General features: G+C 37.4%; 1 protein-coding gene and 1 pseudogene across 18 annotated transcripts in view; both read left to right on the top strand.

Annotated features, from left to right (window-relative positions):
- The window catches only part of LOC139960902 (ATP-binding cassette sub-family C member 3-like), a 132,172-nt gene extending 116,867 nt beyond the window's left edge, over positions 1–15,305 (top strand). For 11 of the 18 annotated variants that reach the window (XM_071959574.1, XM_071959576.1, XM_071959585.1 and 8 more), the window contains one exon: positions 792–1,983. In XM_071959574.1, the coding sequence (XP_071815675.1) occupies positions 792–993 (202 nt within the window). In that variant the 3' untranslated portion in view covers positions 994–1,983. Of the gene's footprint in view, positions 1–9; positions 48–791; positions 1,984–2,342; positions 2,478–3,194; positions 3,373–9,009; positions 9,090–13,306; positions 13,382–13,639; positions 14,471–15,032 lie in introns of those variants that run through there. The other 7 variants (XM_071959586.1, XM_071959580.1, XM_071959582.1 and 4 more) reach the window with 6 other exon arrangements.
- LOC139961343 (uncharacterized) lies at positions 14,228–22,836 on the top strand (annotated as a pseudogene).
- The last annotated feature ends 1,517 nt before the right edge of the window (positions 22,837–24,353 follow it).

The raw sequence follows: 24,353 nt of genomic DNA, 5'->3' as shown, positions 1-24,353 counted from the left end.
CATTTAAAGGGTGTGAAGACTCGTGCACAAAGAAACGTCTGATGCTGGTAATTTGACCTAGTTTCGAATAAGGTGTAACACAGTGGCGGAGCTAGGGGAATTGGTCAGGAGGGGCGAGAATGGTCTGTAGGGGCGCTTTCGACACTATCTAAGCGGAGCGCCACCACAGAATTTTTTTGAGTAAAGATACTCCCTAGATCGCCGGAAATGACCCTTTCCGGGCCTGGCTAATTTGCAGATAAACGAAGAATAAATAGGTGTCATCGCCAAATTACACCAACAAAATGTGACAAATGTCAATAAGTAGATGAGAGCGCAATAAAAAAGTCAATAATCGAGAATAAGTAAAAAGTGGTAAAGAGCTGAAAAGGGCGCCAGCAGTCCATTTGAGTCCGTCAGGGGGGGGGGATCCGCCCCCCCTGACTATATGGACGCTCTGCCACTGGTGTAACAGAAATGTTAGACACCACCATGGATCCCAGAAAATACACACACAGCTTGTTACCGTCGGTAATTAGACACTAGTGTAGTCAATACATATAGCTACGGTCAATACCCACAACACGTTCATATTTAGCAGCATGGACATCTCAGGTCTAGATAAATTATAACAAGGTATCACGTTTCATTACTGTCTGCATTTTGTAGCGACAAGAAGAAAACTTCACTTGCAAACAACGAAAAGTTCACTTTTTCAGAGGGTGGCACGCGGTTTGGGTCGAGTCTTCAATGCCTTTAAACATTTGATATTATATAAAGGTTGTTTTCACATTTATTTGTTTCATGATTAGGTATAAAGGTGTGATCGAGGCCTGCTGCTTGCTACCACATATCAATATCCTCCCTGCATTGGATGAGACAGAAATTGGTGAGAGAGGAATCAACTTGAGCGGTGGCCAGAAACAGCGACTAAGTCTAGCTAGGGCTATCTATTCAGATAAACAAACGCTTCTGTTGTTAAGCTATTATGGCCTGTCTCATAATTGGTTATAGAGCTACTAATAATTCAAACAATCTTTGTCTATGAAGTTATCGAAAGTTCTTTTCTAGCCAAAGGATCCCTCCTCAGCTCTTTTCAGATGTAACATTTAGAACTAATTTCGATAGATGGCTTCCTCTGTAATAGAATAGGCTATGTTTGTGAAAGACAACCTGAGGGGCCCGGTGTAAAACAGCGAGAGCTTGGGCGTTTCACCCATATTTTCATCTAAACTGTGCTGGAGAGGCAATGCCATACATATAACATTACAGAGAACAGGCAATGTGATAGAGCTGAATTAAACTGATGGGCAATTAATTTGTCAATTACATCCAGTAGTTTATCAAGTAAAATAGACTATTAGGCATAGGCATGTCGGTATTCATGCCATACCATGGCCATAAGCTGTGACCTGTTGGCTCATTATTTCAGCACCAATTTTGGGGGCCCTTGAGCAATTGGATGAATATAATTAGTTTTAAATGAACCACATGAGCAGCCTGTTGCAATATGCCTCTACCCTCAGTGTCAATAAATAGGTTCATAGGTAAACCAAACACCTCACAATAAGTCACAATGAACAATAATTAGTAAAAATGTATATTGTATTCTTTTGCAGAAGTTTCAAAGCAAATTTTTTATTTATGAGTACTGTTTGTTGACACAACAGAAATACCAGTTTGTACTGATTGTATTGTTACAGTCAAATCTGTTGTGATTGTGTCAGGTGGTACCTTCATTTCATATAAGTTATTGCACCCTGTTAAATGAGCCTTATATAATTTCCCATTTACTCACACTCTTGATAATTTCTCTCAAAAGCAAGCTTTTATTAAGACACCATGTTCACTATGTTGGCCAGTACCTTCATGTTATTTTCATTTCCAATAAATCAATTATTTGTTAGTGAAAGTGTAATAATGGTGTGTGGTGAAGACATACTACCATTTCAACCTGCTTAGGATATTATTCTACATAACCTTAAAAAGAGTGGAATGATGGGAGGAGGCAGCAGCTGGGGGTGAGGTGGGGGGGAGGGTGGCAGGGGAGGTTGATCATTTGTTTCAATTGCTCACACTTAACCTACAATGTATTTGTTGGTGACAAACAGGTATCTTAATTATTTTATAGCATATCTAAAGGCCTTTTTTTACATTCAGGCCTGAAGAGATTTAGAGGGGTCAAATTTCTACACCTGGGGCCTGTGGGGGGGGGGGGAATATGGGAATGCAATGTAATATATATTCCATATTGAATAATAAGGACAAATAAAATCTGGTCTGGTGCCATAACTGTCCCAATCTCCTCTCCCATCCTGCTTACATTTTGTATGTTTATCTGGCCTTTTGTTTACCGTCACCAGGACGATCCTCTGTCTTCACTAGATGTCTACGTCGGGAGATCAGTTTTTGACAAAGCTATCGGAATGGTCAGAAAGGAAGGAAGAACGATAATACTTGTAGTGAATAATACATTGAACTGTCTACAAGCTGACCATGTAAGTATGCTAATTAACTCATGAATGATGGATACATTATGACTGTAGCCAGGATGCTGAGTTTGAGGGACTAACAATTAAGAGAAGGGCACAAACAATTTAAGGAGGGCCACAATATAGTACAAAATATAGTACAAAATTTACTAATGGTGGTGTCCAAAAATGGGGCTGGCACATTATTCTGAACAAGGAGGTGGGGGTAGGGGGGGGGCTGTAACCTGTACATGCACCACATAACACACAAAGGAGTGTGGCATGAGTATACTGCTGTAAAGATAGTTCTTACAATCTTTAAGATTCTAAACTGGTGATATTATCTTAAATATCGCAGAAGCTCGAATCGTTCATTATAGAGTTTTTTGAAATTTTCATTGAAGTTTATATGAAGTCATTAAAGAATTCTCTGCTGAAATATCATATACTTACTGCAGCACTCCCCTCCACTATTAACTGTCTTCACACTGCAAAATGCACTACACTGTTAAATCTAAAACATTCGATTAGAACGATGGGAGGTGACAAGGAATTGGATACAGCCAGGTAGGGCAATGTGGGAAATTTGCTAGTTTTTGTTAGACAGGGAAATTAAGGTTAATGCACTTTTATGGATCAGGTAGGTGAGAATTGTCATACTGTCTTTATCCAAGCAAGAAGAAATTTAAAATTGAGCTGTCACTTTCATTTTTCGACACTGACCTGAAATGTTTGGTTTTGTAGATTATAATGATGGAACACGGCACGGTGAAGGATGAAGGAGACCCAGGGGAACTCATTGACAGGGGTGTTGTCTCTGGTCAGCCAGACCAAAGAGATGTAAAGCAACAAACTATGGAGGAAAATATTGAATTGGAGAGAATTAATATGAAAATTCTCCTACAAAAAGAATTCTCTAAAGGTCAGTTAATATCTAATTATTTTAAAACTTAAATGCTAGTGTGATGCCGTACATGCAACACGAAAGAAAAGTCAAAACCTGTTGCTTGTTCTGCTCCAATTTATTGGGGTTATAGGTGTTGTAGACGCCATGACGGTGGAAAAATGATTCCAACAATAAAAGTAGGATCTGTCACGTTTTTATTCAGTTAAGGCAAGAGAGAGTCATGCAGTATGTGTAACATAGAAACGTGGTAACAGAGAACAGGGTGCACACAAATAAGTTTACATACATCAACACCCCCACTTTAAACTTATGGTGGTTACATAATAAACATGAGAATGTATGCTTTTGATATCAAAAACATTTAGAAAAACTCAGAGAATAATAAAACCTTCTATAACAATTGACATATATGGAATATAAAAAGGGTAACCATTTCAAACTGTAAATGATTGAGTTCAAAACATTTAGTTCTGCGTCAATAACTCAGCTACAGTACCTAGATACCCATGATCTGGCTGCCAAACTTCTGTAGTTTGGACTCGCTCACAGGTTTGGTAAATATATCAGCAACATTTTGTTCTGATGGAACATAAACAAGTTGTAAGGCACCTTTCTGGACTTCCAACCTAATGAAGTGGTACCTTATATCAATATGCTTGGACCTCTGATGGTGAACAGGATTTTTAGCTAGAGCTAAGGCACCTTGGTTATCACAATACAATGAAACAGTGTTCACTGAGTCGGAATTTGTCATGCTTCTCCATAGCTGTACTAAGAATTTTGCTTCCTGTGTAGCAGCTGCTAACGCCATATACTCAGCTTCGCATGTGGACAAAGCAACTGTACGCTGTTTAGTACTTTTCCACGATATCAGTGGACCATTCTCAGAAAGTTGGAAACAGTAACCTGTAATGCTACGACGGTCTTCTGAATTGCCCCAACTTGAATTACAAAAACCAATTAAACTTAGAGGTTCCACAGACTTTCTGTAGATTAAACTTTGATTGATCGTACACTTCAGATAGCGTAAAGCATGTTTTGCCATGGTAAAGTGGGCCATGGTTGGGTTTGACATGTGCTGTGCCAACTTTGTCACAGTATAACACAGATCTGGCCTGGTTGATGTCATTACGTAGATCAGACTACCAACTATCTCTCTATAGAGTCTAGCATCAGTTAACTATCTGATCTTCAGGATTCTCAAAAACTTTGTCTACATTCACTTCACATGGAGTTGATCGTGCTTTACAGTCCTTCATACCATACTTCAGCAACATCTTCTCTATATACTTGGACTGGTTTATTTTGATCATGTCAACCTCACAGATGAAACGCATACCTAGAAACATCGAAATTTCACTTAAGTCTTTCATTTTGAATCTAGAGGTTAAACCTCTTTTGACATCCTCCAGTGTAGAGTCTCTATTGGTTGTGATGATGATATCATCAACCCAGACAAGAACTATGGTCATATCATTTTCTTCATGTTTAGTATACACACAAGGGTCTACAAGTGATTGAGAATAACTCTCACCAACAAAGTAGGAATGCAAAAGGCTATTCCAATTTCGATCACTTTGCTTCAGACCATATAATGACTTCTTCAGTCTACAGACCAACTTCTCATCATTCTTACCACTTACTGCAAAACCTTCTGGTTGTTCGACATAAAGTTCACAATCTATTGGAGCATTTAAATAAGCCGTCTTCACATCCATTTGGTGGACAATTAAGTTATGCTGAATACTCAATTGCATCAACGCTCGGATGGATGAGATTCGTGCCATCGGAGAGAATGTCTCATTGTAGTCAACATTGGGTAATTGGGAAAACCTCTTAGCAACATAGCAAGCTTTATATTGCTCTTCATCATTTGGGCCAAGTTTTACAGCATAAACCCATCGACCTCCCACTACCTTCTGGTAGGGGATTTGATTCGAAAGTGTCATTCTCTCTCAAGGCACTCATCTCATCCTTCATAGCTTTCTGCCAGTCACTTGAGACAGGGCAAGTGATAGCTTCTTGGTATGTCTTTGGTACATCAGCCAACCTGTAGAAATAATGTATTGAATAGTTTACACTGTCATCATTATCAATGTTGTAATCTTCAAGATACTTAGGGCTTTTTCGCTCCTTACGTGGGTACCTCTGAGAACCACAACTCTCTTTGTCAGACTGTTAATTCCCTTGCAATGTGCTCAGGGTTGACATTTTGATTATTTTCGTATCTCCTATCACTAGCTTGGACAGGTGGTTCTATTCTCTGTGACGGACTCTGGTTTATTTCTCATAACGAGACTATCATCATCAATTGGATTACTCGCTAGATCACTAGACTTCTCACCACTAGAAACAATGTCAGCTCTCTTTGGAAACTTAACACACCTGACTCTCTTGATTAGTTGGCTTTCAGGAAAATAGATAATATAAGCTGGACTTCCCTTGTCATAGCCTATGAAAAATCCTCTTTCACTTCTAGCATCTAATTTTTTCTTGTTTTGTATGTAGGCATAACAGATGGTACCGAAAACATGCATACCACTAATGTTGGGTTTTTGGCCGGTAAATAACTCAAATGGGGTTTTCCAAAGTCTTGAATTGTAACATCTGTTACGAACATATGCGGAAAACATAACAGCATAAGTCCACAGTGCCTTTGGCAACTGTGACTGTAATAGTAAACATCTTGCCATCTCAAACATTGAAACGCCATGCTCTTTCAGCAGTACCATTTTGATGTGGTGAATATGGCGCTGACTTTTCGTGTTTGATATGATTCTTTACAAGCAAAGATTCAAATGCTTTTGACACAAATTCACCCCCTTGATCACTTCTAATACATTTTACAGAGCCATGTGGTGCAATATCGCCCAGGAATTTTTCAGTTGCATGCAGGGTGTCACTCTTTTCTCTCAAGAAATACACCATAATAAGGCCAGAATAGTCATCAACAAAACTTATTGCATATCGGAAATCATCACAGGCAATAGGTTCAATCGGACCTGCTAATTAGTCACAATGCACAACTTCCAAAATAGAACAAGCACGCTTGTCAGGCTCTCTATTTCGATACTGTGTCATTTTGCCCTCTATGCAGATGCCACAATCCAACTCGTGCTTACCAGTAATATTCATACCATCTACGACATCCTTCAGTTTGAGCACATCTTTTACATTACAATGGCCAAGAATTTCATGCCATTCTATCAAAGTATGGGATGCAATCTTATTGGAGATTGTATTATTCAGGTAATACAGATGACCATTCTCTCGATATTAAATTTGGTGCCTTCAGGACTCACCAACTCCGCAGCATTTGGCTTAAATTGAACAGAAGCACCCTTTTCAGTTGCAGCTTGCACCGAAAAGATATTTTGCTTAAAGGATGGTACATATAATGCATTTTCTAAGATGCCCGTTTGGATTTTACCAGTGGAATCTACATTTTTGAGCATCACCTCTCTTTATGGCAACATTGTTGTTTCTACTGCCATCAGCTAATTCAATGTAATGGTCACTGGGATTGAAGTTATCTTCAAATCTTACAAACTTTGACTCATCATTAATTATGTGGGTTGTTGCCCCACAATCTACTAACAGACCTTTTGCTTCATGTACCCTATCTAGTCGATCGGTATCGAAGCCCACCTTGAAGAGAAAATTGTGTTCACCTTTAACATCATTTTGGGAGTTGTCCAAAGTTTTAACCGAATCTTTCCTCCTACACCATTTTGTGTCGTGGTTACTTTTCTTGCATATGTCACACCATCTCTTCTTACTCTTTTGGTCAATCACTCGGCAGTCTGCTGCCCTGTGTCCATGCTTTCCACATGTATAGCATGCCCAGTTGAATCCTCCATGTTTCCTGGTGTCGCTGGACTTCAGCTGTCGGTCGTTTGTTTTTGATGTCCATGTGCTTTCCATCTTCATGACACTATCATCCCTGGATTGTCGACCACCAGATTTCTCCGTTTCTTCGAAACTTCTAAGGGCAACCTTGAACTCGCTGAACTTTAGGACTTTGTCTTTTTGTGTGATCACAGTAGAAAAGGACTTAAACTCGCTTGGTAACCCTTTCAGAACCATTGCAATCAGTAGACTGTCACTTATAATCTCACCAGACGTTTTGAGTGAAGACGCCGCCGTTTCAGCTCGTATCATGTAGTCAGTCACGCTCTCGTCTTTCGCCTTCTTTAAGGAGGTTAACTCTGTGTAAAGAAAAATAATTCTCGACTTCCCCTTAGATAGATAATGTTCACGTAGAATCTGTAGGGCTCTTCTACCGTCGTCTTTCGCGTCACGAATAACTAACGATAGGCTTCTATCATCTAGGCATTGAACTAGTTCCGCGAAAGCTTCTGCATTCTTCTCTTCATCAACTTCGTCGTCCGACGGTAAAATTACTTTGTGTAGCTTTTGCAATCGCATGTGGCCTAGGAATTTTATCTCCCACAGTTCATACTTCTCCTCATCACCGTCAATAAAAGCCGATACCTGGGCCCATAACCTGTTGTAGACGCCATGACGGTGGAAAGATGATTCCAGCAATTAAAGTAGGATATGTCAGGTTTATTCAGTTAAAGCGAGAGAGAGTAAGTCACGCAGTATGTGTAACGTAGAAACGTGGTAACAGAGAACAGGGTGCACACAAATAAGTTTACATACATCAACAGAAAGTGACAAGTTTAGTGTGTATTAAGTCAATGGGAGCAATTAATTGTGGTGCGGTACATGTATGATGTTCCCTTCTTTGTCATATATTTACAGAACTAAACAAGTTTTGTTTTATGCAGTACAAATGTGCACAATTCCCTAGTACCTCAATTGTACACATGTCCACATACTTTTATGTCAGGCAACTATTTAGTTTCAAATTGACCTACACTTGTTTTTATAAAGAGCCTGTTAATACATCACTGTGGAGTCTCCTATTGTGATATTAATGCATGCATTTAATGCATGTAGACCATACTTGCCAACTTTCACTGTTTCACAGTGAGACTCTCACTTTCACGTATCGTCTGCAGGTGAAATTGTTTGGCTTATTTGTGACTGCTACATTCATGATACACTTGTAGTAAACACGCACCAGCCTTTATGTGTGGAAATTTCTGACTGAAAAGACATGTTTGCTTCTTGAAAATATGGTAAAGATTCTTTGTTTTTCCCTGTTCAGAGAGAAATAGAAAACAGTATCAACTTAACCCAGTGGAGGATGCTAAAAATCACTGCCATAAATACCAAGATAAGCCTGGATCTGAAGGCAAATTTATAAACTATTACATTGGTATGTGAGCAATTCTTAAGTCACAGCCCTATTTCGTATAAATCTTGCAGCTAGTTTAGATTAATTCATGAATCAAGATTTAGTTGTGGTATGAAAATGACTGTAAGCAGAGATCTTTAACACCAATGTCATCAAAGTTGCAATTTTGTGTCAGTTAATTACATTATGTTTATGAAACATTAATGTTTAATTGTATTCATAGATATTTTTATCTAATGTTTCAATAATGAACAAGAAACACTATGGCTGAAACTATTATACTATAACTCTGTGTTTTTCTGTTTAAAATGTCATTAAGGTTCTATTTACTATTGACTGTACTCTTTTAACTCAGTAACATTACATGTGTATTGTTTTCAATACAGGCCAGGGAGTGCTCACAACCACAGGTTTTAAGAAGGGAGACTTCCTGATAGAGTATGCAGGGGATGCCGACATGCATTAAGTGAGTTATAACTCATTAAAGGGTTCATAAACAAGTGAATCATGAAAACACCAAATAAGTGATTAATTTAATCACATTTTTGGGGGTAAACAAAAGCGAGAACAGCAATAGTTCAACAAATTAAACCCTTCAAGAACAAACTTTTCAATTTATAACTTTAAGAAAAAGGTAACTATCCCACTTTAAGTCCTACATCATGGAAATATTCTTCCACTAAACTTAGAAACCACTTCTAAAATTATCAAAACAGCAGTCTTGTGAGAGAAAAGTAACTACATTTGTTTTGCCATTAAGTGTTAATGACATTCTATGCATTGATTTGACTGATTATATTTAGGTGATAATCTGAAGCTTCTCAAAGTCCAGCTGCTCTTAAATAACTTTTGACCTAACACCATAAAAGGAATACAAACTGGTCCTACCTTCTCTTCTAACAAAACTCTGGCTTTTTCTTTTTGAGAAGAAATATAATAAAAGTATAAATTCCCATGTAAGAATTGATTATACATTTGTACAGTGACTTTAAAATCTTCTTTAACAATACAAAGTGCAGGTAGTAATATGAATATGAACACTGGATGTGCTCTTCACCCGTCTAAGTAGTTCCAACTACAAAAGACAAGCTTGACTATGAATCTCAGAGTAATACCATGCAGCCCATACAAACAATCTGTAATATTTCTTTTTTTCCAAATTTTAACATCAAAATTTAACAGATTTTGAACTTGGAGTCTTTGATAATTTAAATCTTTTAGGAATGTTTGCCCTAATAAAAGTTTAGTATCGACACTAAGCCTTGCTGATATTTTTGGTTTTTCATTATTATTTTAATATGTAAGACATTTGATATGAAACAATCCAAGAACTTTTTAACTGAAAGAACAACTCAACTTAAGAATTAATGCTTTTCAGAAACGAAATTGACTGTGAGCAAAAGTAATGACTATATTGAATGGCTCTATAAAGCAAAAAGAGCTGAAAAGACAGATAGCAAATATGTCATTGTCTGTGAAAATATCTCATTTATAAGGATTAACTACATTTATACAGTGATTTTAAGCAAAAACCTAGATCTATATATATAGCACTGGATTCGGGTATATGTTGGCACCCTGCAAAGTGGGGTACAGGTTGCCAGTTGGATCATGTGACCAAACACCATGGTAGGGGTATCATGTTGTACCTTGTATACCACTTGTCACATACCAGAGGGTTTATGATGGTAAAAATGTTTAGGGGTTATTCTATATATAGCCCGGAAGAGGACGGTACATCCATTTCGGTTAACATAAGTCCAGAGCGCATTTCATATCCCTTGTTTGGGATGTTTGTATACCACCATACATTTAGTGTTAATATGTAGGGCACCAATGATATCAAGGTGTATATCTGGTGTTAAAGTAACAAAATTATGCAATCGATAAGGGAGGCTGCTCCCAATATGTTTTTGCATTGGTCCACTGCATGCCAAGGGTGGAGGAAGGGTAAGAGTGGAGGCTGGACACACAGGGAAAATGTTTTAGAGTGGTGTAACACTATAAATAGGCAAAGTTATTGGTGAAATATCCAGGAATACTAGCTATGACATTAATGTAACGGTTACCCATAGACAAAAGGAATGGGCACTCCTTTCATTTACTTCCATGAAAAACAAAGGGAAATGATTCACAGCCCCCCAAAATGGGGTGGGGTGTATGTTAACTTCTGCCTATATTTAGTGTTATCAGATATCCCATTAGTAATTGTAAGGTCTAAATCTGGTGTAAAAGAAACAAAATTATGCAATCGATAAAGGAGGCAGCTCCCAATGTGATTCTGCATGCCAGTGGTGGATGTAGGGGGAAGTAAGGATGGGGACTGGACACAAAGGGGAAAATGTAGTGGAGTGTAAGTTGAAACAGTATATAGGCAATGCTATTGTACATAGTGAAATTTCCTGGAATACTAACTTTGATGCAATGTACAGGTAACCCATAGACAAAGGTAGGGCAGGACACCCTGTCCCATTAGCTGCATGCAAAAACAAAGGGAAATTATTCACAGTCCTTGCAATGGGGAGTACATATGTTAACCTCTACATATATATAGATATGTTATCAGATATGATATTATGATCAGATATTATCAGATATGACATTCATGTTTTAATGGTATGTATCTGCTATAAATGAAAGAAATGCAATAGGTAAGGGAGGCAGCTTCCAAAAAAAGTTATTTTGCATTGCTTAACTGCACTCCTCAAGGGTTGGAGGAGGGGGGGGGGAGGTAAGGGTGGGGAAATGTATTGGAGTTGTATGACATTATATATAGGCAAAGGTATTGCAGTGAAATATCCTAGAATACTAACTTTGATGTAATGTACAGGTTACACATGAAAAAAAGTTAGGGAAGCACACCCCTCCCCTTAACAGCAAGAAAAAAACAAAGAGAAATAATTAACAGCCCCCAAAACTGGGGTGTATGTTAACCTCTCCATATATTTAGTGTTTGTAGATATGGCATTAATGTTTTAAGCTGGTCTTTAGCTGGTGTGAAAGAAATAAAATGATGCAATTATTAAGGGAGGAAGTCCCAATGTGTTTTTGCCTGGGTTCACTGCATGCTAGGGGGTGAGGAGGGGTAAGGGGGTGGGCCCTGGACACAAAGAGTAAAATGTTTTGGAGTGATGTAACATTATATATTGGCACAGTTAATTTGTGAGATATCCTGGAAGTTAATGTGCAGGTCAAAGGAGAAAGGGGAAGGTGTTTTGGACACGGATGTTTGAGGCGCAGTAGTACGACACTGCCATTTTTTGGTTTTCAGGGTGTAAAGTGCAAGCATGTTGTACACGTCATGGAATAACGTACAAGACGACAGTAACCAAGAAGGCTATTTGGCCTTAAGCAAAACAAGACGATCGCAAAACTCTTATATATGGCGGGAGATATGAAATATCATTGATGAATGCAAATGAACATTTAATGTACATTGCACAAGCACAATATCCTAAACTAAGGCGTTAGAGTAAAAAAAAAAGTCTGAATTCGAGTGACAAACGTGAAAATCCAGTTGCACGAAATGAGTGCACTATCCTGCATAAGTGCTACAAAATCGAGGGCAGCGTATAACAAAAGTTGTTAACATTTAGGTCCAGTTTTAAAAGTATGAAGTTTTGAAGGATAAGAAATGAACGCAGATAGTAAGGTAAAGTTAGCTTACACCACCAAGTGGTGTTAATGTGCCAGCTCCCAATTTCTAACTAATGGTAATAACATATACATTAGGCCCATACTGTGACAATGTATGCAATTTATCGTGTGAAGATATGCAATCTTCTGCTGGGCCTATGTAGGACAGCATGCTTAGGGAGTGTAATTTACTGACCAAGTTAATCTATATTGGGTTATAGATACGAAAGTAGCATTAATAGGCTATTGATATGGATGAGCAAATCACTTTTGGTTCATTCCTTCATTCCATAGGATGAAAAGCTTTACCTAGCTTAAGAACTTGGAAGGGAGGAGGGGGGGGGGGGGTGGGTTTTCTTTTATACAATAAATTAATTGCCATAACTGCTATTACGATTTTCCAGCATACCTGTTAGGATGTGACATAAGTAGAGAGTGCTCTTATGCAAGCCTATATGATCCAAAAATTGCTATTTTTCATTGAAGCAATGTAGCTCAGCTTTGCTGATAGGAGAAGGGGTGGGGGGAGTGGAAATCAGAAATATTAATACATATTTAGTAACCGGGCACTATAGTGCTACAATTTATCCCACTGTGCTACCTGCCACAACCCCCCCCCCCCCCCCTGTCACATCTAGACACATCAGCTTAGTAATGAGCATAGCTCCCAAATCTTGAGAAGGCAAATGCTGGTCCATGCCACGAATCGCCATCCAGGGGAGGGGTGTTTGAATTTTTTTTAATCCTGGTGATGCCTACATGTAATATGGTGGTACTTAGAAAGGCTTTTGTCACCCAAAATTTTCTGAGAAATATGCATTTTTTTGTGTGTAACATCAATAAATTGAATAGTAGGTGATAATTCATTCTTTCCCGTGGCATGAAAATGTTCGCTGCTTGCCCCAATGAAAGGAAATATAAATTGAGGTTAATGATGCTGTAAAGGAGGTTTTATACTCTATTATGCTAAATGCTAAAGAAATGATGAAGTGATGAAGTTAAAATTTGATGCATTTTTTTTATTTATACTTGACAATTACAATGCAGGTTTTTCGGACATGTGCTCGGGTCAGTAGGTTTGGGTGCTAGAATGCGGGTCCAACCCGCGAAGCTCTGAATGAGGTAGATGCATACGTTACTTAGTTCTTATTATACATTGAAATATCTTTCATGTGCAATTCCATAGTTTGTCTTATATGACAAAGTAAAACATGACATGAAAAAGAACATAAAACAAGCAGGGTTGCAACAAGTATGTATTTATAGGAATATTAGATGCACATGCAATGCTGTAACTAAACGATATGATGCATTTATCAAAGAAGCAACGATGCATTTAATATTGTATGTCAAATATAATTCTCAACCGTCTCTCCACAGACATAACAGAAATTGTCACAAGAAACAACCAAAAATGAATTTGAGCACCATTCCAAAGTACTTGCCATGCTCTGTAGGATTTGTGGAAACAGAGTAATCTTAGCAAAGGATACTTAAAGCACAACAACCAAAATTGTGCAAGATTCACTGTGACAGACTTTCGGCAACTTCCAAATTAATTGTATTGATGATGATCCTGATAAACATCCCTGAAATTTTGCCGCAGTTGCTACTGCAAGACATTCAAGGGTATAAACCTTCACCCCCCCCCCCCCCAAACTGGATGGCGCATCCTCGAACCTGTCATTGCTTGGTGTGTGCAGCAAATGAGTCCCAGAATGAAGGAGGTCAACCAATAAAGTTCTCCTGGAAGAAAAAGAAAATGCCCAAGCCCATCCCAGTGTCGAACAAGACGAGCCAACAGTTTCAACGGCAATTTAAGCAATTGATTAGTCAATAAGGCACTCGAAGCTCCCTGCAAAACACCTGATTTGTAAATCTTGCCTTGAAGAGCAATACACAGAAATATAAAATGTAAGTGTCCAAAATGTTACTGCTAATATAAAATAAAACTGTGTAACAAGTGTTATGTCATACTTTGAAGCAGCATTCCTGAGGCAGGCATGTACTTGTAAGCAGTGCAAGACCACCTTACCAATGGATGAGCAAGCAGCCCACTGTTGCCAAATAATTAAAGTGGAACAACTTGTTAGCCATCCCCTTACTGCACCACCAACACCGTCCATGGAGGCCCTAGGAAGTCATTTTCTCAAGACAAAGCTGAAGCAGTCTGATGATGGAGTTGCAATATCTTTTAAAACTGGAGAATTGGTTAGTATTTCCATATATTAATGTAACATTCTATACTCTTATAAATACATCATTGAATATTAATAATTAGCAGCTAAATGCAGCTTCCAGTTTTCCTCCTATGTATATTCCTGAGCTGTACGTAAAAGCAAGTAGAAAATGTTCTACTTGGAGAGAAATTCGCGAGAAATTGACTACCTAAAGCTTAATTGATTCTCATAAAGAGACACAATGAAACAGTCATAATTCTACTTATTAATTGATGCCTGTAGATAAGGGGTAGTTCATCATTTTCACTAGTGTACAAACCATATACTGGGGGAGGGGCTAATGCCCGCCATACGCTTTTCGGCTATGATAATATTGATAAAAGATTAATCAAATTCAATAATTTTTTAGTACCCTGTAGGACTTGAAACAGAGTATTTTTTGTACTTGTGTGCTTGTGAACATTTTGTAAATCTTGAACTACCCTCAATGTGGCAGGACATATCTGTCTAACCTCTTTATAATATATAAAGTGAAATTCATGTGAGATAAATCAATAAATTCATGTCTCTATATAATCTTCACACATACACAGCCTTTGACCCCATTTGCATTCCCAAGCCTCGAAAAGCCAGTGAAGATGCATCGCAGTTAACATTGAGGAAACAAAGCAAACTTTTGGCGAAAACCAGAGAAATAATAAGCGGTGGTTCATCATCTGAGCAGCTAATCATGAGCTTTCCCAGTCGGATATACAAGCCAAACTGAGTGATTTGCACCAAACTAGAGTCACAATTTCTGCATCAGACTTCTTGGGACTAAAAGCAGACATGTGCTCTTCTTGGAAAGGAAACAGACAACTCAAAAGGTACTTAAATTAATGATTGATATACACAACTGTAATGAATTGATACTGAAAAAGGATTTTTTGTGAAATTTTGTTAATCATTTTGGTCTTATTAATTATGATTCTCCTTTCTTCGCATCCCAACCACAATGCACCTTGACAAATGGATTGTCTTGTAAGTCTAATACTGTGTATCTCAAGCTAGTCAGTTTTACATATTTTAAATATAATTATAAAAAAACAGGGCATTGATATCATCATATAACAAGAGGATGTGTCAAAAAGAAATGCCTGGGATGAAACGGTTAAACATGCTAACATCAGTCAATCAACTAATCAATAAACAGTTAAAACATGCATATGAACACCAACACAGGAGTATAAGTAAGTTTGAAATAAAAACTAACCATGAATATGGGCAGCAGTACTATAAAAAGCCATTTTAATTAAGTTAAACTAACCACACATAAAAACAACAGCAAAATACAGAAGGAAAAGAAATAGTTACTGAACTTGGAACTACAGGTAAAAATAAATTTCTACGTCAATACTCTTCAATAAATTGAAAATACACATAGGTTAGAACTAGTTTTCGCAAAGAAATATTTTCAATAAAGTACCTAAAAGAAATTAGCACTGGTAAACTTCAAATCACTGTGTTGAGTTAAACAATTTCAACCGATGCTGAGGAAAACCATTTCTCCTGTTTGCCCACCTGCCATGACACAATTCCAGAAGACAAAATATGGATAAAAATTGGTGGTGATGAAGGCGGTGCCACATTCAAGGAAATGTTTCAGGTCGCCAACATCAGTAATCCAAATACACCAAGAAACACTGTTGTGTTCTGTGCCTTTCCAGCAACCCACGCAGTTCAAAGTCTGAAAATTAGCCTTCAAGTCTTTAAGGAAACAAGTCAATGAACTGCAGGTGTCGTCTTGGAGGTATTAAAGAGTATATAACTACCGTATGACATCTCAACAAAAACACAAACTGCATACTGATGCAATTAACCAATTGTATGATTATAAAATCCATCAAACCTTGTGCAAATTTATATTCATTTTCAGAAACAAGAAAATACGACTGTTTGCCTTTGGTGATTATGAGTACCTCTGCCGAATGTATGGTCTAGCGGGAGCAAGTGGTAAGCTGAAATTTTTCTTTCAAACCATCCCATGTGGAGCTTTGTCTTTTATCGCCCGTTCAGAAATCTGACTGGAGTCTTCAATTCTTCTTTGACTTGCAGGAAGGCATAGCTGTCTGTATTGTGACATCACTAATCACAAAATGAAGTTATCGCCAGGTGCTTATAAAAAATTCTAGGCACTTCCTTGTCATCATTTGCAGATGACTTAAACCGCTACAGGGAGGATGGAGCTAGACCAAACTGAATGAAGCACTTCAATAATGTCATCGAGGAACCCCTGTTTGAAAAACCACTAGATCAGGTCAGTGAGAATACCCATCCATTTGTAGCACTCAGTTCCTTGATTTTAGATGGTTAAATGAAATGAGTTTTTAATTCCAATGACTATTGTTACTATCTGGCAATTTCTGGGTTTTCATTTCATTTTTAAATTTTTAAGTGAAGAAAAACAGGTTCCTTTATTTTGTATGCACCTGTGGAACCACCGTCTTACTTATAGCGGAGAATTTGCACGGTGCCATATCCTTATTTGGTTTTTAGAAACTTTAAATGCCGTAGCCTAAGTCATATGCTTAAAACATTGACAAATTCAAAAAAGAAAATCTAGCGTCTTAATTAAACGACCTGTACTGTAACTTTTAAGGCTATAGCGTATTTGTTGTCACACACAGATTCACACACCCATTATCATAAAGAATTCCACTTGGGGGCTGTGTCATTCTGCCATTGATACTTTCCGCAATAGAAAATCCTCTGAAACCCTGTTTGTCCGAGTTAAATATGTCCCATGATTTACTCTTTGTGAGATTTAAATATAATTGATTACACTAATAAACTACCTTTGTGTGCCAGACTTTGAAATTCGGTTGAAAACCCCATGCCATAGGTTTCGAGCCTTTCCGTCATGGTGGAAAGGCTCGCAACCTTATGGCGGAAAGTATGGCAGAATGGCACTAGATTCACCCCACAACAAGTCAATCCAGATTGGTGTGGTGTTGATGATGAATACTGGACCCCACCAGCCCCCTTCATATCACAGTAGAAAGTGCATTCCTTGAGATGTGAACAAGGTTTCTTAACATTGGAAAATTATTAATGGTTAAAACAATTCACAACTATGGATGCATTTTACTTATAGTATTACAAGTCCATAAGAAGTTTTGTTTTGTATCCTTGCTTTGCTGTAGGTATTTGTAAAATGCAGACATCCAGGTCCCAGAAACAAACGAGAAGTTGTTGAAGGAAAGACAGAAGAGCACCAATCTAAGAGTGACTAGATGAGGTATGTGCTTGGAGAGTAGTCTATGCATACTCTTTCGTTGTGTGTAGTGTTTATACCAGGTGCAAATTGGGATGAATATGCAATACATAAGTATTGCATCCATACCCGCAAGATTAAATCTTTACTACTAGTAGTAGTAGTAGTAGATGTTTCCCATGCAATTGCTAGCAGCTACACATTAAACATCTACTACTACTGCATACATATGCCTGTGAACCATGGATATCAAAGAATGCTACCATTTTGCATTGGGGTTGGTACTGATAATTTAATTAATTATTTGGCACTAAATTAATCATTTAGTTAATGCCCATTTGCCATTTATTGTTTTAATATTCAATTTTTGATTTTAATTTATGCCTGTGTCCTGATCCACAGGAATTTTGTGTGGTTGATGTGTACATGTGTGTGACTCTCCACATTGTTAATATGATATGATTATTATCTTTATACTGACAAGTTTGATGTCATATATAACATTTGACCACTATATGCACATTTGCATGTTTTTTCCTTCCCACTATTGTATTACACTGCCTAGCTTAATGTGTTTGTGGCTATTAAAGGCATTAAAGACTCGCCCAAAACCGCGTGCGGCCATCTGAAAAAGTTAACTTTCCGTTGCTTGCAAGTGACGTTTTTTTTTTTTATGTCGCTACAAAATGCAGACAGTGCAGTAATGAAACATGATACCTTGTTATCTTTAGCTGGACCTGAGATGTCCATCGCTGTATTGTTTGTACACCGTGTTGTGGGTATTGACTGCAGCTGTTTATACTGACTGTACACTTGTGTCTAATATCCGATGGTAGCAAGCTGTGTGTGTGTATTTTCTGGGATCCATAGTGGTGTCTAAGACTGTTACACCTCATTCGAAACTAGGTCAGATTACCGGCACTAGACGTTTCTTTTTGTGCGAGTCTTCACACCCTTGAATGCGTTTGTTTTCTTTTACAGGATGTACATTGTCAGCCATAATATGAGTTTTCAGGAAAATGCTGATCTGGATGAACAAGGCAATGATGTGATTGATGATAACACCATAGAGTTAAATGATAGTGTAAGTGTATCATTTATATAAAGGAAATTGATAAATTTTTGAATTTCGAAAACTGACAAGCTAAGTATTTTGTGCTGTCAGATGCATGTAAAGTCTTTATTTAGTAAAAATGAGTATATGTTTTCAATTATCAAATTTGCCTCAAAAAGCATTAGATCCTTGATTCTGTGGGTGATGGCTGGCCAGAATATTCAAATTGCATGGTCTGACCTTAAAATTTACAATAATGGTTGTTATTTGCATATAGCTCACTTACTGACCTGTTAATATGTTAAATGTTACACCTCCCACCAAGAATCGTCATGTAATTACTAAAGGGTGAATACAACACATATCAATATTTAATGACTATAACGTCAACCTGAACATGTTCTTCACTTGGTTCTTCGAGACCATTTTCGGCCCCACCATTCTGTCAGGACCCTAAAGCTTTGTCATGGCAAAGAGACACATCCAGGGTTGCAAGAAATTAGCATTTCTGTATGGCTTACAAAATCTTTGCACAATACCATCCCGTTCATCAGTTACGTTAGACCAGTATATGTAGATGTTACATGTTTTAAAGTATGAGGGAAACAATTACATTTAATGTCACAATTTACATGAAGTGCAGTGTTTCCAGTCCTATATATTGACAATTAGGTGAGATACATTATATATATTGCCATATTCTAAAAACATATGTGCAGAAATACCCAGGGTTACCATATAGAGCCTACCTACATTCTATGCACAGATATTTGTATTCGAATACAAAACCAAAAACTACATATGTGCAAATCAGGAACGCTTAGAGTGGTATTGGGCTACAATGATCACCATAGATAAATACATTTTTTGGGCATTCTTTACACAAGTGTCGAGCTATGCTTAAAAATAAAATATCATATGAAAAATGCGCCCTTTAATACCTGCCATAACAGTTTACCTGCCCCCATATTTGAATATAGGCCCTCGTAGTAGATCGGGGAAAATTTGAGCTGTGGAAGTGACTTTTCCATGCTTGTCCCTTTGCTAGGCTTGGTGAATAGTTTACGTAAGACACAGGCTAATGTGCAGACGTGGCCAGTGGCGAAAAATGAACGGCAGTCTTACTAAAGGGCAGATTTTCAAATGTTCTGCAGAATCTGAATCGGTTCCCCACTATAATTTTCAAAAACTTCACCGAGAGTGACCCATGCATTTTTCCTTTGCTCAACAGATGTCAGAAGCTGACCAATGTTAAAACATTTGTTTGATGCGCCTGCCTCCTCAACCAGATGAACCCGAAGACCCTCACTATGATGGTGCACCTCTCACAAAGTATCAAGTTGTGCCTTGATAATGGCTTTTTTGATCAGGCACAACTTGACAGCATCAGTTGTGCAAGACTTATTGTCACTAATGAATGAGAACCTTACTCTACCGAGTGGTGTTCCACCCAGCAATTACTTACCACGTAAATACTGTATGGCGGATACGGAAAATGGAGATTTTGTGTACCATGCATACTGCAAAACCTGTGAATCTTACTTGGGTGTTGATGAAGCATTGTCGTGTACCATTTGTTGTGTTGCTAGCTCCAAATCACACTGATGCGGTAAAAGAAGGAAATTTGTTTGTATCGCTTTCCATAGAGTCACAAATATGGAAAAACTTGTTGGAAATACCATAACTGTGCAGCAAGCTAAGAACACCCACTGAGGTTTAAAAAAATTTCTCTTGAAGATATTTCATTATGGAAAGGAATACAGAAAGAAAATTGGTAACAGCAGAACACATTTCACTAACATGCAACAGTAATGGCATATCTGCTTTTCAGTCATCAAATGGTAGTTTATGGCCCATTTTGTGCACAATTAATGAACTCCCACATAAAGAAAGAAACATGCCATACTTGCTTCTATATAGTTTGGATGTGGGAAAGCCAATATGCAAGTTTACCTCAAACCTTTTGTTGATGAGTGTCATGCTATGGCAAGAGGCAAGATAGACTGGCAGAATCCATGCACAAATGAATTTAACCAACACAAATGTGACTGCATCGTCTTGTGCGTGTGATTCTGTTGCACAATGTCAACTGCAGGCTTTGGTACAATTCAATTGCTATTTTAGATGTGATTGGTGTTTACATCCCACTGAATGATTTGAGGGTGTCTGAAACATGTATATATCCAAGTTGTGACTCTTCACTCAAGCTTATAAGCTTAGGACACACCAGCATTTAGTTGAAAAAGTCATGCTAGCAAGGCAGACAAGACAGAACCAGTGTGGAGTAAAGCCAATTCCATCACCTTTAATACGTTTACCAAAGTTTGATATAATAGCAGGCTTTCCAGTAGACTACATGCATGCTGTATGTGAAGGGGTAGTAGAGAAGTTGGTTTTACTGTAGTTTGACTCTTCATATCACCAAGAACCCTGATATATTGGGAGGAGAGTATCGTAAATCAATAAAATGATAATGGCAATGTCTCCTCAAATTGCTCGATTGTCCTTTTTGCTGATGATAATATTATTTTTTTCTCTGACAGCAATGTAGAAACTCTTAAAGTAACCATCTGTAATGAATTAAATGCATTTTATGATTGTTTTTCTGCTAACAAATTGTCCTTGAATATTGATAAAACAAATTATGTGGCATTTGGAAACTCCTCTAGGACAATAAATGCTGATTTATATATGCATGGTATTTGCCTTAAAAGAGTCGTTAATATTAAATTTATTGGTGTGTTTATTGATTCTTAGCTCTCTTGGAAAGTCCATATTAATCATATTTCCAAACAAGTTTCTAGAGGTGTATAGGTATTTTATCTAAGTTAAAAAATACTTTTCCAAGGAAAATGTTGAGATCTATTTTCTATAGTATTATACTTCCTCAACTATCGTACTGCTATAATATTAAATTTATTGGTGTGTTTATTGATTCTCAGCTCTCTTGGAAAGTCCATATTAATCATATTTCCAAACAAGTTTCTAGAGGTGTAGGTATTTTATCTAAGTTAAAATATACTTTTCCAATGAAAATTCTGAGATCTCTTTACTATAGTATTATACTTCCTCATCTATTGTACTGCTCTTCAGTTTGGTCTGGTACTTTCAATACTAACCTTAATACTAACCTGTCATTCTCCAAAAACGGGCTGTGAGGCACATGACGTCTTCAGCTCCATGTGATAATACCAGTCATTTATTCTCCTCCTTAAACGTGCTCAAGTTCACTGATCTCATTTCTTTAAATGTTCTTACGTTTACTTAACGTGCTATGAACAATCTGCTTCCAAGTTCTTTTGCTACCTTTTATACAATTGGTCATTCTATTCACAATTATAATACTAGACAAACTGGTCATATACGTGCTTCTTTTTGTCGTAATTCAAAGAGCATGCAAAGCCTCCGATATCATTCTATTTCTTTGTGGAACAATCTTCCGATCAACTTGAAATCTTATACTTCCGTGGCTTCGTTCAGGCGACAACTGAAAAATTACTATAAAAGCCTTTATTGATTGTATCCGTTGTAAGGGGTGGGAGTTGGTGGTGGTGGGGGGGGGGGGGTAGTGTTATAGGTCTCATATGTTAAGGTTATCTTTTTTTTTTTTGTGGAGGGTAATTCTTTTATTGGTGTTAAGGTTATCTATTTTCTTTGATGGGAGTACTCTATTCGATTAAGCCCAAATGGATTTCTTAGTTTACTTCCTTTCACATTTTCTTACCTATTTGCAGTTATATTGTCTTATACATCTTGTTATACTATGTGATGAAACAAATAATGAAATAATTAAATCAATAAATCAATTAAATCAAACCTGGTGCAAGTCAACTTGATTTATACACAATGATAAAATTGAGATAATATTGTACAAAGTGTTTTTTGTTGTTTAAGATATGGAAATTTCTCACTTTCCTATTGAGAAGGGATCCAGCTTTAGCAGCAGGGATTGCTTTATAACAATAGTAAGTTGTTAACTTTGATATATTAATTGAAGCAAATGTTCATAATACCATGTCATATGTGTTGTATGTATGTTATCATTGCATTTGTATATATAAATGTTCCAATATTCCAGTATTCCAATATACTGTAGAAACTATAGCAAAATGTCCTTTTGTTTTTAAATGTGATATATATGGATCTTACTTGCATATTTCTATAGATTTGTACTGATACATTATTGACATGTTTAGACACATAAAGCTTGGAATATGTTTTGTGTCATTCTCCCAAGATGTCACCCTTCATTCATGCCACTGTTCATTCTCATATGGTCTTTGGCTAGTCTCGCGAGGTCTGGTACAGTTCTCACTAGTTCTTGTATTGTTCTCGCGAGACCTCTGTGGGGCTCTACATGTATAAAGCAGACCTTTAAGCCTTTTACAGTATTACAAGTCACCGGTTACATCTCTATGTTCCGACGTCTCTATGTTCCGACGTCTCTATGTTCCGACAATTTTTTTTACCAACATTTTTTCGGACCCAATTTATTGGGACCAAAATTTTTTGGACCAAAATATTTTTATGACCCAAATTTTTTTGGACTTAACATTTTTTATGACCAAAAATTTTCTGGAAATTTTTTTTGCACCAACATTTTTTGGCACCAACATGAATTCGGACCAAAATTTTTACGGACCAAATTTTTTTTTACCACAATTTTTTGGGACCAAAATTGATAAGTCCTCCAACAAATTTGGTCTGATAAAAGGGGTCCAAAAAAATTGAGTCCCCAAACAAATATTGGGTCCAAAAAAATTAAGTCCCCCCAAAAAATTTCGTCCAAAAAATGGGGTCCAAAAAAATCCCCCCCCCAACAAAATTGGGTCCCAAAAAATGGGGGGCACAAAATAAGTTTTCTTGGTACAAACTTATTTTGGGATAAAACAAAATTCCTCAAATTTTTTCTTTTTGTCGGAACATAGACACCTCGGAGACGTTGGTATATGTTCAGCTGATCAAGTTACACTTTTTGACGAGAGTTTTGTATCTTTAATATCCCAAGGGTGAATTATCTTTGGTTATACTTTAAGTTGTTGTTGGAGCAACAAATGCGCTCATTTCTGTATTTCCTATTCTAGAAGTAACGTACGTCCTCATATGACGACAAACTAAGTGGCCTAATTTACTCTTGGCTCATAGTATTTTAATCCCTGCTTGTCGTGGACGTAGCTTTTATAGTTGGCCCGTTAACATGTGGAACACAGTAGGTCATGTCAACGTACAACACGTGAGAGTAGTAATTATGTATATTTAATTCACTCCTCTCCTAAGAGAGGATACCTGTCTCCATTCTACTTATGCACTTAATCTACCTAGCCTAAAACAGTTGGTAAAATTTTAGCACTGTGCCCCCAACATAGCACTACTGGTAGCATACGACCATTTTAAACCCCATTGACTTACACACTAAATCACAAAAGTAATGTGGTCTCTTACAGTGGCGGAGCGCCCATACAGTCAGGGGGGGGGGGGGCAGATGCCCCCCTGACAGACTCAAATGGACTGCTGGCGCCCTTTTCATCTCTTTACCACTTTTTACTTATTCTAGATTATTGACTTTTTTATTGCGCTCTCATCTACTTTTTGATATTTGTCACATTT

This window comes from Apostichopus japonicus, chromosome 20 (assembly GCF_037975245.1).
Source record: "Apostichopus japonicus isolate 1M-3 chromosome 20, ASM3797524v1, whole genome shotgun sequence".
NCBI lineage: Eukaryota > Metazoa > Echinodermata > Holothuroidea > Aspidochirotida > Stichopodidae > Apostichopus > Apostichopus japonicus.
The sequence above is the reverse complement of the archived record's forward strand: the minus strand, read 5'-3'. Positions and strand labels throughout refer to the sequence as shown.